The 14650-nt window shown below is 38.6% G+C and overlaps 1 protein-coding gene across 1 annotated transcript in view; it reads right to left on the bottom strand.

The window, feature by feature from the left end:
- The window catches only part of FAM83B (family with sequence similarity 83 member B), a 40148-nt gene extending 30111 nt beyond the window's left edge, over positions 1 to 10037 (bottom strand). Inside the window, exon 1 of the mRNA XM_054383801.1 lies at positions 9594 to 10037. Coding sequence (XP_054239776.1) covers positions 9594 to 10037 — 444 coding nt within the window. The remainder of the gene's footprint in view (positions 1 to 9593) is intronic.
- Between the last annotated feature and the right edge of the window lie 4613 nt (positions 10038 to 14650).

Raw genomic sequence — 14650 nt, 5'->3', positions numbered from 1 at the left:
TAGCATATTGTAATTTCTGATACACAAATATTCTATCTCTAAACTTCATCCTTGTTGCTGAAAAAAACTTCAATTTATTGCAAAATACAACAGAGGGCAAATACAATAGTTTCTTCTTCACCACAAGGATGGTGAGACACTGGAACAGGTTGCCTAGAGAGGTGGTAGAAGCCCCATCCCTGGAAGTTCTTAAGGCCCAGCTGGATGGGGCTCTGAGCAACCTGAGTGTGAGGTGTCCTTGCCTAGGAGGCTTGGAACTAGATGATCCTTGAGGTCCCTTCCAACCCTGACAATTCTATGATTCTATTCAGAAAATGCATCCCTAATAATTAGTCTGTTAGATCTACAACTGATAATAAATATCAGAATACTGTCAATAAAATTGGGTTATTTGACTATCAGTTCAAAAGTATTGCTGAATTTCTAAAATCATGATGTTATTCTTACTGGGAGAGATAGAGGATGGGCAAAAGACTCAAATTCACTGCAAGCATTTGCTTGAAGTGTGCGGAATGGCATCCTCCAAGGCACCCACATTTCACTGTTGACCTAAGAGGGAGTTCACAATCCCATGTCACGCCAGGAACTACATTCTGGAAAGATTCCAAAAGTACCTAAAGCAGGTAGTAAATGGTCACTTCTGGCTGAGATGTACCTTGAGAGGTGAAAAGACAGAGAAGAAAGGGACTCTTCCAAGGAGTAAGAGTTGGAGTGGGCAATGAAGAAGTGGAGGAAGGAAAGAAGAACTCAATCAAAATGTATAGATCTCCTTTTGTACTGGAAGTATGATCACTTCAAAGGGTGAGAGCAAAAATGCCTGCACATCACTGACATTATGCACACATTTTGTGCCTTACTTCCAACCATTTGATACCATTTCTCATGGAGTTACTTCTGATCAGTGCACAATGGCACAGAGAAGAGCCCGGCTGAATCAAGCAGTGGGCCATCTGCATTTCTGTTAAGTTGTCCCCTTCCACACGATGCTGTAAGACTTAAGCGATCCAAAGCTCCCACGCTACAGGCTTTGGAGTATATAGTCCCTCAGGAAGTCTAAACAATGTATAATTGTTGCCCTGCTTTCCAATACGAAGCCTTCCAACAACTGAAAGAGCTAGCAGAGAACCCTGCTCTTCTGACATGCCTCTTTCCCAACTCCCAAGAACAGAATGATTTTTCCTTCCTTCCTATTTTTCCATAAAGCACCTGGAGCTCTGTCTTTGTAAGGCTCTAACATTTACACAGAAGGGCTTTCTGTACTCTCAAGAGCTCACTGCAAAGACACTGTTTAACTCCTACAAATTTCAAGTCAAAGTACTAGTCCTGTACTTGAGACAGGAATTCTCTAACAGGAGGTTGCAATCCTGGATCTGGACTGCACTTCCATCAGTAAATTTTATTTATGCAAAAGAAATCTAATCACCTGTCTCACTGAATTTCTTGCACAAGTGGCTTACTGTCATTCAACAAGCCTAGAATTCATGAACAAAATAACTGATGATATTACTCCAATCACATACTGCATCATAAAATCTATCATAAAATACTAAGATATTACTTGTGATAATATAGTGCTAAAACATGAAATAAGGTGATAGCAAATAAATAAACAAATAGAAGAATCAGCCATAATTCCCAGTATCATCTCTGCACTTAGTTTTCCCATTTCAAAAGTATCTCCTTTGAGCCTAGTTTTTGCTACACTTCAAAGCAGCTTCCTGTAGACTTTTAACAGTACATGATATTGTAAGAGTTGGATCCACTGATGGCTGATAATTTTAGACCCATCCTCAGCAAGGACAGGTTACAGATCTCTTGTCAAACAGATGCTGTGCAGCCACATATACCTGCCTATTATTTAAAAAAAAAACCTACACTGTTCACATTTCAGGCAATGATTGCATGCCTGTGCTAATCCACCACTAAGCAGTGCCAAGAGATTATCAGAACAGCAGATAGCTTCAGATATTATTGTGCTCTGTCATGCTGGATGGAGACCTGTTTGCTCTGACAGGCCATGCCCCTGGCATTTGAGGGAAATTAGATTTGCTGGCTGACACTGACACTTCTGTTTTGTGCCTCTGATGTGTCTGATCAGGAGGTACCCCTCACTACCAGTAAATTCTGAACAGGTGAAAAAGGGCTGTCCCTTGCTGGGCATTTCTTGAGAAAGGGCCAACAGAGAAGCAACAGATGCTCTTCTTCTACGCTGGTTATTTCATCTATTCCTCATTCTTATTTCTGGCTTACTGAGCATCAAAAGCCTAGCAGGAAAACACTAACTACAATACTTCTGTGGGCTGATACCACTCAGATTCACCTGAATTAGAAGGTGATATCTAATGATTTACTAGTGCTTAAGCCATAAAGGGCATTTATTGAGCTGAAGTGCAGTCTGTTTGGCAAAGAGTGCCTACAGCTCAAGGAAACAGCATGAAGATGTTGTACTTGCTGTTTGAACTGAAGGCACACCCATTTGGCTACCTGAATGCACGATCCTGTGCTACTGTTCAAGCCTGATTACTAGAGGATAAAGTAGATATCAAAGTTTTCTTTTCATCTCTAAGAGATATGGTGCATAACTTCTCATATTATCCTATCGCCCAGCTTCATCTCTAGCAGCAAGATTCCTGGCAGAAGTGAAAAGGCTTGAGGAGATTGGGTGCTGCTGTTAGCAAAAACCCCTGGACGCAGCAGTTAAGTTTTCTGAAGGCAGCTTTGTGCCCACATGCATTGCTGGGGAGAGCAGAGGTCATAACAGACCCTGTTTGTGAGGAATCTGTTCTGGTTCACATCTTCTGCGCAGTAATGGCAAGAATGCCAGACCAAGAGAGAGAACTGGTTAAGATAATCAGTTCTTAGCTAAGGTATGAAAACAGCCTGTGTGTGTCTTGAAGATACACCCTCTTTATCTGAAGATAAGAAAAGACTTTAAGCTGTTACAAATATTTTTGCAAAGTAAGCGCTACAAAGCTACAGCTATATACTAATGCAGACTTTTTCTGGAGAAGTACTGATGTTCCTCGGGAATTAGTTTTCATAACTATAAATGCACAACTATGATTCTTTTTAAATCAACTAAAACCACAGAGACAAAAAAATAAAAACTTATTATCTGGCCCCTGCTTGCTCTGAGTACGGTTTGCTCAGATATTGTAATTTCCAACTTTTGGTTTACAATTGTATCTCTTTTTGAACTGTTATATATATTAATGTTTTTGTGGCTCAGTAGTCTCTTCTATAAAACTGCATGCGTTTGTCATCTTTGATGGCTAAGGGTGAAAAAGAGCATATAAATTCTGAATTATGTTTGCATCTTCAGAAAACAAGCACCCAGACTACAGGCAAGTATGTCAAACAAAGGCAAGGAAAGGAGAGATGGGTTAGCTTGATTGCTTCCATGTCTGTATTTATAACACAACTATCACTATTGTAAATTCAACAGGCTTACTAATCAGTGGACTGTATACTTTAAAATTACTAACTTCATTGACCAAGCTACACACAGAGCTTGCAATTATTTGTCTTGAACAGCTCTATTGAGGTGAGTCATTTTATGGATGTCTGCAGATCCCACCATAAAAGTGGCAGACTCAGTGCCAGTTACACCCCGTTATGTTGTGGCCATTGCTTCTTACTTCCCAAAGTAAATTACCACAAGATTTTAAAGAGTAAAAGCCCTCTGAGGTCTCAGGCATGCTGTCAGCATTTTTGAAAATGTGAACTTTTAACGTTTATTGTACAGAATAACACTTCTTTATTAGACCATAGTTACAGACATACTTTATCAACAGGCTTAAAGGAAGGGCGTAATTGCATTGGTTATCAATGGCAAGGTCTGCCCTTATTTTAGAGGTAAATACTAAAAAAGTGTACTTTGACTCCTTTGCCACCTGTGCTGGAATACTTGCAGTGCTTGTTATATACAGTGTAAGTAAATTGTACTGAAATAACCCAAGTGAAGTAGAGACTAGTACTCAGATCTGATATATAAGGAAACTTAATGCACATAACACAACAGCATTCAATCCCACTCCTTCCAAATGGGGAAATTCTGAACTGGCAACACTCCTTGGAGTAATTTTGCTTTTTTCATTTTCTTCTTTGTCAGCAGTTCTCCACTTTCCACGTAGTTTCTATCATACTGTATTATGCAAATACCACTGCAGTACAGATAGTATAATATTTTAGCTTCCAAGTTCTGATACATAACAAATATATAATTAATTTAAAGTTGAAAACGAGGTACAGTGTCCCCCCCACTTCCCCCAGAGCATGAGCAACTATGCTGGACAATTTTTAGGAATGAAAATATATGCTAAAACTGTGAGTTATCCAAAAAAAAAAAAAAAAAAAGGCCTGCAATAATATGAATGTGAAGTAATCAAGCCTACAGTTCTTCAGCCAGTGCCCTAGCTGAAAAAACCTAGAAAAACTCTCTTGAGGACAGGAATTCAGCACAAAAATAGCACTTCCACATTGAGGGGGTTTTGACAAGCAAGAAAAGGAGAGGGACAAAACACAAATACACTGCACTGGGCACTGAAAGAAAAAAAAACATTCTGCCTGGGCAATTTTATTTTTTTTTAATCAGTAGATTTGTATTTATGGCATATTTTGACCTGTAATTGCTTCAGCATATTGCAGTACAAAGTTACTGCTGAATATGATAAAGGACATTTTAATCTACTGAATGTGCAAAAAGCCTAAATGACTTTTTAATAGCACTTTTGTTTTGACTGACAAAGATTTATATCAATGCCAGGAAAGATTTTAATGAAAAAATATTGCTACAAAGCATCTATGTATGCTTACTTCTTATACATATGTGAATGACACAAAAATTAATAATGAAATACAGCTTCCTGCAAGATCTGGCCTTTAATTTTCTCTATTCCATTTTTAAATTCATCAAGAAGATGTGATACCTTGATAACACATTAGCACAGTTGTGACATAAAAATGGCAATACCTATAAATTAATTACATCTTTAAATATACCAGGACAACTGGCCAGTAAGGGGTCCTGAACACAAGTCCTCCTTCCCTCTCCCTGAATTCAGCAGATTGCTGTAGCTTTTATGAACAAAAATAAAAAAAATGTAGCCCCTCCTTCTCATCTGTTTGGACTGCTGCAATTAACGAGCTAAGACGAGCACTGCCACCAGCACGATTCAGTATTGTTGTTTCAGTCTGCTCAAATTACAGAGTATCATTGAAAGAGTATCAAAAGATTGCTCAGCACACCCATATTGTACATGTTTCTTTCTGTATAGGCATACAGGCATGTAAGGGATTGATTTTCTTTCATACTAAACTAAATTCAGTACTATATTACTATTATTGTATTATACACACAACCAAATGAGATTAATAGTGAATAATCATTTTTTTCTGTAATGCACAACATTTTACTCTCATCTGAAACAAAAGAAAGTGAAAAAGAAATCAACTCTAAACTGTAAAACGAGTCAACTGTTTTTGTTTATTTAACTAGGTCCGTTCCTCTAGAAGACAACACAGGCATTGGATTGCATGCATAACTCTATCTCACAAGAATTCAAAGTCCTTTACTAAGGGCCTACCTACAGTGGGCCCAGCAAGACTTAACAACTCATACTCTTCTACAGAGTAACTTAATTCTTTCCCAAGGATCCAAGTTTTGCAAAGTGTTCTGACATTAAGAAGCCTAATCATGAGCAATTCGTTTTCCAAAATGGTAACACAGTAGACATAAATTTTTATTTAAGCTTCTAAACAATTAACTTTAAAAAAAAAAAGTCTTAACAACTACCACTGATTGCATGAACCCAGGCTTACAACTGCTCATCTATTTGAATAAAATAAAACTAGTGAAAAGTTGTGCATATTTATCAAATAGCATGCAGCTTCATACTTTCCAGCAGAAATCCCAAAGCGTTTCAGTGTTTTCTGGCTTGTGCTGCAAATAAGCAATGCTTGTATTGTCTAAACAACGTAGTTCTTTGAAAAAACAGGTTTGAATTCTCTCCAGGAACAGTTGATCCTTATTTGGATGTCAATCTAAAAGACTCAGAGATACGCATTCTCTCTAAAACTGTGCAGGAATGTTTCAGTGGTGGAGAGAGAACTCCAGTAAATGAAGTAAGAGAAAAACAGACTGCCAGAAGGACCCTTTCTTGTTCTGCCCTTTCCTTGCTGCTTCACCCTGTCAATCATACCTGAGAAGACAGTATGAGCTACTCCTTGCACACATGAATAGGTCTCATAACCGACTGTTTTGACACAACTCTTATGAAAAGTCATACTGAGAGAAGACACTTATTATTGAATCTCTGTGTTACTGTATAGTAAGAGAAGGAAGTTTCACCTGACAGAGATGAGTAATCAACTTGATATCATTTCCCAGGTGAATAATCTTCTCAGGAAAAATTGCTAAACATTATCAGCTGCAGTTCAGACAGTCCAACTGGAATGAGTCAGGCCATAGGAGCACCTCAAGCTCCTGGGAAGCCGGAAATCTGACAATGATTAAAGGTAGAAGACTCCAAAAGACATGAGAAATAAGGCTACTGGCTTGTTTGCCGAAGTCCATCCATCATTAAGGTCAGACAGATCTTGAGTGCTTTTTCCCCACGTGGTTATATAAACATCTGGAAAAGACTAGTGTCTCCCAGTTGACACAGCCAAGCAGCCTCCTTGTATGAACACAGGTTATGTTGACGAGAAGGGTGTTTGACAAGCTGTATCATTTGGAGATGAGGTCTAGTTACACCAATACACCCACTTCATTGACATGTCAGGTTTGACCTAAGGCACCCTACTGACATCACACCTATCCCCTAGTGCAGTGTAATGTTATCTTATGTACAATATATTTCCCCTGATCTAATATAATATCAGAAGCACATATCACAAGCATGGATTCATCTCCTTCAAATGATTGGGTCATTTTTCTAGGATTTAATAATACCGATCCATTTCTGTAAGAAAAACTCAGTTATTATATTGCCTGTACTTCTAGCATGAAGGTGATATGCATATTTTTAATGCAGATTATGCTTTTAAGAAACATGCAAGTGACAGAATTTTCTTACAACGCTTTTTCATAGTCACTATGTTTAGTGTAGCCTTACAAATTATTTTCCTTTTTAGTCAGGAAAAATCACTGTCAGCAAGGAAGTTGCCTAATGTTGTTTACAACACGTCTTCTTGAGGTCAAAATTAACATATGTAATGATCATTTTAAGGAGTGACATTGTGATGCATCAAGCATGAAAGAGGTCAAGAGTAAGTCCACTAATAATGTCATCTTACACTTACATATCTCCAAATACTCAGAAGAATCTATGTTTCACCTGGCTTAGTCTCCTCCATGAATTTTTGGGGCAGTATATACATATAAATATATAGGTTTCTTCACTGGGTGAATCAGTGCAGACACATTCTCTGCCTTGCTCTTGTAGGAACTGGTTTCCCACAGCACCAAATGTTCAGGTAGCCCAGGGAAATCAGTGCTGAACTCAGGCACCCAAGTTCGGCGGTTAAAATTAGGTGATATGAATACGCCCACCTCCAACAGTTTGTTTACTCTCCCACAGAAGTTTGCCAAAATCCCCATCAATTTTGCTTAGAGCTGTATTGGTTTAATGGGATTTGCTGAAGAACTTGTTTATTCTTTACAGGTTTCTTTCATGTTTAACCTTGTCGTATGTCCTTTGAATATTTCATAAGACAACATATAACTACTCCATAACAAAGCACCCTGTTTAATATAACTATTTTTGTAAGTGGCTTAGGAGAAGCAGGTTAGCCTGTTTACAAAAGTGTTCGCCTGATATAAGCATGTTCAAAATGCCTTACTTTGAAATCCTTTAAACTTTTCCATGCATCTGCAGACAGATGAACAACACTATGTCTTTCAGACTTAATTGCTGATTCCTCATGCAAGCTACCCATATCACTGTATCAAAAGTGTTATGGTTGTTGTGTAGAGATTGTGTTGATCAAATAAACAAACCTTTCAGCTGTCAGTTTTGACAGTGACACATATATATCTTTATAAAATGGAAGTGCCACAAGCACATCAGAGAACCAATATACTATGCACTCAACCTTTTTCCAAAGAGAGGTATGAATCAGACTTTTTTTTTCTCCATAGCTGCATTCAAGAGGCATATTCCTTAAAATGTTGTTCTACAAGGCAGCGCCACCACCAGAGAAGACAGCCATCAGAATGGGACTGGATTGCAGGCAGCCACCCAGCTAGGCACAAAGATCATGGCAGCTAACACAACACACCCTTTCTTCCTGGCATTTCAAGACCTTGTAGCAAAACCGAACTAGTCATGGCAACAGAGGTAACTGTGTTTTTGTGGGTTCGCTTAGAGTGGATACATTAGTGGTTCAGGAGATGCAGTTGAAAAGGATCACAGAGTATCTTGGGTAAACCAGGATCACGCCTGTTTACACAGAAAAGCAGAAAACATTGAATCTCACTCTGAAATGGACAAGGAGGGAGGTAAGTAATAATTCTCTTCCTTGAGCGTAGTCATTCTAGACTGTAAACTTCAGGATAAAAGGCCTACTGATAACTCTATTATGGCAACAAATGATATGCTTTATCTAAATAGAGGAGAGACATTGTAAAAAGATGTTGTCCTTTCCTTCCCCACCCTTTTCAGCCTGTTTCTACTGCACACATTTACATACACATTTCAGTCAATGATATGTTTATGGATGAACTCAAGATAGAGCTGGTCCTACCAACTTAAAGGCTATAGTCACACAGAATCCAACTTATTTCACATAGCAGAAAGGAGAGCATGACGCACTTGCCAGGAATACTTCTGAAACCTTGTCACATCTGTTTACATAGGTAACATGGCCCAGAGTCAAACATCTGCAGAACTGACACCAGAAAGCTGTATATACAGCACCCTGTCACTCAGGTGTAAGTGGGTATGCTTTACGAAACTCAAGGTTCCTTATGTGCAAAAAAGTACATCTAGAGAAGAGCTCACATTTCTGAAAATTCTGTCATTAGTCAGAAATGAAGGAAGGGTACCCAACTAAAATCTATCTCCTTGTTGCCTAAACTTTATTTTCATTTGTCTGAGCTCTCTTTAACGCTGTCTAAATAATTTCTGTGAGGACAACTGGCACGCAAAATCACAGAACCTGAGGCTTTCAAGGCACATGAACAGGATCTACGTCAAGGTGTAACATTCTTATAACAACTGGATACCACAACAAACCCATGCATGTTCACGGTGATACAAGAGAGAAATCTTAGGAAATATCCTGAGGTTGGGTAAAATAGTATCACATATTCAGCTGAGGTCAAAGAAAAATATCCACAAATTTCTCACAAACTGGTCAGCATTCCAGTAAAATGGTAATTATGCTTCATTAATCACACTTTGTAAATTAAGCGTGCACATTGTTGCACATGATACCAAGGGACTTATCTCAGTCTGGGAAAATCTTTCTGTTTCAATTGCTATCAGTCAAAATGTTTTTTCCTGCCAGAAGCAAAAAAAACCAAACTCTAGTAAAACACAAGCTATGTTATTATTGCCACCTTTTTTTTCAATAATATTTTTCACATTTACCTTTCTTGCATCTCGTATCATCTTCCGAATAGTTTCCTTTATAGTGTAAGGCTGTGCTCTTGGTGGATGAAAAAGTAGATCAATATTCGTGCCACCAGAAATTCCAGGCATCAGGTAGGGCCAGCCTAAGTCAAGATTTGGAGCTTCCACATCTGATTCAATGGGCCAGTAGGTTCCCGAGGAAGAAGTATCATCAATGGCATGGTTAGACGAATAAATTGTGGTTTGAGGAAGTTTGTGAACATTGTTCAAAATATAATCAATTTCCTCATCTGCTAAGAATTCTGAGCATCTCTCTTTGGAAAGAAATTCTTTGTAGGCCTCTAAACCTCCTTCAATTAGAGCATCAATAGCTACTCGGTACCACTCCTTGTAATGAGGTTCAATATAATTGTCTGATCTGCATTCATCATGTAAGGATGATAGCAAAGATGAAGTTTCCATTTTCACAAATATTTTGTATAAAGTCTCTTAAACTGCCATTTGTGAGCTGATGAGATCTATCTGTAAAGAGAGAAAAGTAAGAAAACAATCAGACTATTTCTACAGATCCACGACACATTTTATGAAAAATATTTTTCTGGTGATGTTGTTATACATTTATACATTTATACATTTTTCTAGCATCTTCCAAGAACTTAAAATTGCTTTGAAAAGGCTCAGGGATTAATATTGCCAAATGAATATTAAAGAGCTAGACAAAGAGCTTCTTTTCATAAGACAAAACTAAATACGTAATTAAGTGATTTGATGAAGTTCTTATATTAAAAGCTACAGTAGAGCTCATAACAAAAGTAACACCCATACATACCTGGTGCATGTTCCAATATGCTACCGTAGGTTGTGTTTCAAAACTCTTTATAACAACTCACAAAGCAGTGTTCAGAGAAACACTTGAGAAACCAATTACATTTCCTACTTTTGATGCACTACTTTTCCTGCAACGCTTTTTCTTTGGTTTCTTTGAAACGACAGTCAGGTCCTTCTCCTTATCTATCTGTTCTCCTATGCTGATCTAATCCATTTGTTGCTCCCAAGCAGGACCAGCCTATCTCATTTCAGTGAGTTATGAGGAACTCCAGAAAGATTTCTCCTCCCACATCTGGGATCAAACTCTGAATCAGCAATCTGATGTCTAGTTTCCACCCTGCTCATTCCTTCTGCCAAAAGGAGCGGCTGCTTTAATCTTACTTTTTTTTTTTTTTTTTAATAATTTGTTTACTGATGATGATTTATAAATTCATGGCCACAACCTTTTTGTTACATTTAACAAGAGCTGAGAGGGTTGTTTCGTGCTGTGACAATTTGGGATTTAAAGTAGAGAGACGACAAATGGCCAGCGTTTCTCCTTTCACGTTTTTGCAACCCTGTGGGACTCCAGTAACTCTACCGTTCACCTAAAACCTAAACTGCAATTAATTTCTGCATTAAACAGGTAAGCCACAAAAAAAAAAAAAAAAAAGGGTGGTAGTGTGGTGCAGTGTGTATTTTCATGACAGTAACATGAGTATGGCCATGTAAAATAGGAAGATGACACATGGTAGCCCTGTTTCATCTTTCAGGGCTAGGGCACAAAGCTGATGAGAAACAAAATTAGAAAGGACATCCAACAAAGGAAGAATACTTACAAAACCATATACAGAGTATAGCTTGAAAGTTAGCATTGGGTTTGCCTACAAGCTTAATTAATAGTGTAGAAGTATAATAGCAAGAAATAGTTGTACAGAGTTCTGATTTCATTTACTGGCATATAAATGTAACACAATTTTCTCTTCAAATCTAGACCTTTCAGATTTTTTTGCAAACAGTGCATTTGCTTTCCACCATCTGCTGGGAAAAGTTTAAAGCTTCTTGAAAAGAAACATAAATTAGCTACACTAACCTAAAGGAATGAAAATCAAAATCTCCATATACTGCTGATACTCCAAATTCCAACTAAATGTTCAATTAAGCCAAGATTTCTGAGGAAATTTGGAAGTCTGAGGTTAAAAAAAAGAGACCAAGAAAGAAAAATCCAGATCTGAGGCTGGCATCAGCATGTCATATGAAATAATTCCATTTGAATCTTGTCTTTCAGCCAAGTAGCAGGGTAGATCTTCCCAGATAGGACTGCTCTCGAGCCTGGGGGAAAGGAGTGTTTCTGGCTGCTTCCAGAGTAGCTCTTTGTGGTGAGCTGGAAAACAGCAAGTCAAAGGGATTCGACTGCTCTCCCTCAATCAAGAATTACATATATTCCTGTGACAGATATGCATTCTACACTGCTCTCACAGGTAGAAATAAAACGTTACAAAATAGGAATGATACCTGTGCGCTTTGCCCAGATACAGGCTGTGGTGTAAGGTGACACGGTACAGATATGACAGACTGATTCAAAGGCCAAACTCTTACAATGCTGTAATCAGTGTCCCATGGAAGCCAATCACCGAAAGGCTTTCAAGTCTTTTTAGACGAAGAATGGAAAACCATCAAGAGTACAAAATGCAGATTTACTCAGATGAGTTATTCTGAAGAGCCTGAACACTAACACAGGGACTAACACAGGTGACTTTACTGAGAATCTAATACACCCCTTTTGAAGGGCCCTCCAAGGCAAGTAACTCTCTGAACAGTGTAGTAAAACCGTAAGCCCTATTATGACATTTAAGACTAAATCAGATTTATAAAAACAAATGAAAGATATTTCTAACCTTCTTATTACCTGGGAATGGATATACTTCAAAAATGGATTGCATTTTGCAATGGATTTCATATATATAGTTGAGAAAGACATATGTGTTTGTTTCAAAAGCTTGACTAAATCCCTTTCTTCCTCTCACTCTTTCCTTTGAAAATAATATAAGGCAACAGGACTATACTTAATATGTAAAGTTATGCAATACAAAATTTTGAATGTTATGAAAAAAATAAAAGGCAAAATATTATTGCATGTGTGCGCTGCCTCATGTGTGGGTTTTGTTTTGTTTGATCCTTTTGATTTGTTTCTTGTAATAGTAGAGTATATTTTTCAAGTTTTCATTGAGAACAATGAATGAATTATTTGTGGCATAGGTCAAACACAATAATTTATGCACAGACTTATGCTGAAAGCAGGGTATAAATATACTATAATCATGGAAAGGTGAGACTTCTAGTGCAGTGTCTTCCCAATAAGAATAGTTATTTTACAGTTATTTTACATCTTTGATGTTGATCTTTGATTTACAAGTCCTGTTTATAAACAAAGCTTAAAGCAATGCACAATCATTTAGAAAGTAAATATAAAATCTGTCAGCACAGAAATAAATCACAGAATAGATGAAAAAATTGAAATAGCTCTAATTCTGTTTTCTGGAATTAAGAAAATCAGCATGTGATATATTCATGAGAAGAAACAATAGAAAACTCCCGAATTAAAACAATGGCATCATGAATATTTGACAAAAGCTCTACATGTCCTGACAGTCATTTTCCTCCTTAGAAGGTAAGAGCTATTTTGGAGGAATGACCCTTACAAAACCAATCTAATTTTGGGTAGAAAGGCAGATGTTTAGACAAAATACTAAAATAAACTTTTTGGTGTCTTCTTCAGCCACGTGTAATGCTTTCTGCGTAATCAACTCAATTTTTCAAAGATCCTCCACAGGTCAACAATTCTATTAGCAAGGTGATACATACAGCATGAGGGCTATCACTAGAGGCTTCAAGAGGTTGATCAGACTTCATGTACATGATCACAAGTTTTATCAGCACCAGGAAAGTTGCTGTTCAGCCTGGGAAATTACCCTGGCTGTTAATTCTAGCCCAGAGTATTGGCTATCTTCTCTGCTTGGACACAGGGATCAGTTACTTAAACGTTTTGTATTAAAAGTTATTCTTGGGCTTAAATGGAATTTAAACACAGCTGCTAAAACTGAATCTTTTGCTGAAGAAAAATTCTGATTCCTACACAAAGGAGATCCTCTTGTCCTTCTATTAACAATATGCTCAGACGTTTCCAGTGCCATTATGAAGAACATAGCAAGAAGAGAGGTCTTTCTTTGAAAGAAAATTAAATGTGTCTTTTTGCAGAAAGAGAGTATCTCAGCTTCTACAGAAGCAGCAGATGAAAAATCCCCACTGCAGAAAATTCTGTGGTGGCTCTAAGAGGAGCCCCTAATGCTAAAACTAAAGACAAGTAACTTCCCTGCCTTACTAATATTCTCAGGACTTGACAAATTTCCTATTTAGCAACTCTGGGGAGCAGCTCTAACCTCAATCTTGTCCTGGCCCTTAGAATGGCCATGGCCAGGGTGCTATCCTTGAGTTATCCTTATCTCTTTTCCAAAGGAAATGTCACTGCTTTGACAGTTTCTATATAAAGTTTCAACCTTATCACCCTCAGATAAAAGAAATATAAACCACGAGAACATTGTGTTGCAAGCCCCTCTCTCTCAAGTGTGGCTTTTGGGACATCCAGCTGAGCACCTCTGATCTGTGGTTCTGCTGAGAAGCCTCCCCACTACTTTGGGGCCTACTACGAGCAGCACAAATAGGCGTTTTATGACAGCTGCCTTCCAACAACTGTTGTATTAGGGAATTGTATCAAGAATAAATAATAATTACCTACATTAAACAGCGTAGGAGCATTACTTCATTATTAGTGAAATTACGTATTTTCTCTGGATGCAAAGGGCATTAAATTCAAGTGAAAAACAGCACCGCAAGCGGTCCTGCTTCTTGCTTTCTTCTTTTTGTTTTTGTTGTTTGAAACCAGAAAGTTAACTTTCGAGGCAAAACTGCGGCCGCCGGCCCTCCGCTGGCCCCGCCACGTGCTCGGGCACACCTCAGCCTTGAGGACCCCGCACGTGTGTCATTCCCAGTCGCTGCGGGGCCGCAAAGCTCTGTGCCACCGAAAAGCGGCCGAGGGGCCGGTTTGTGAGATCCCGGCCCCTGGAGGGAGCGCGGCGTGGGGGCCTGTCCCCGCGGGCCGCACACCTGCCCGCCCTTCTCCTGCCGCCGCCACTCGCCGCTCGGCGCTGGTTCCCCGTTCCCCTCTGCTGCCCGCGGCGGGACCGCCGCATCCATTCCGCGATGCCCAT

The sequence above is a fragment of the Indicator indicator genome, chromosome 9, assembly GCF_027791375.1.
Source record: "Indicator indicator isolate 239-I01 chromosome 9, UM_Iind_1.1, whole genome shotgun sequence".
In the NCBI taxonomy this organism is placed as follows: domain Eukaryota; kingdom Metazoa; phylum Chordata; class Aves; order Piciformes; family Indicatoridae; genus Indicator; species Indicator indicator.
The sequence above is the reverse complement of the archived record's forward strand: the minus strand, read 5'-3'. Positions and strand labels throughout refer to the sequence as shown.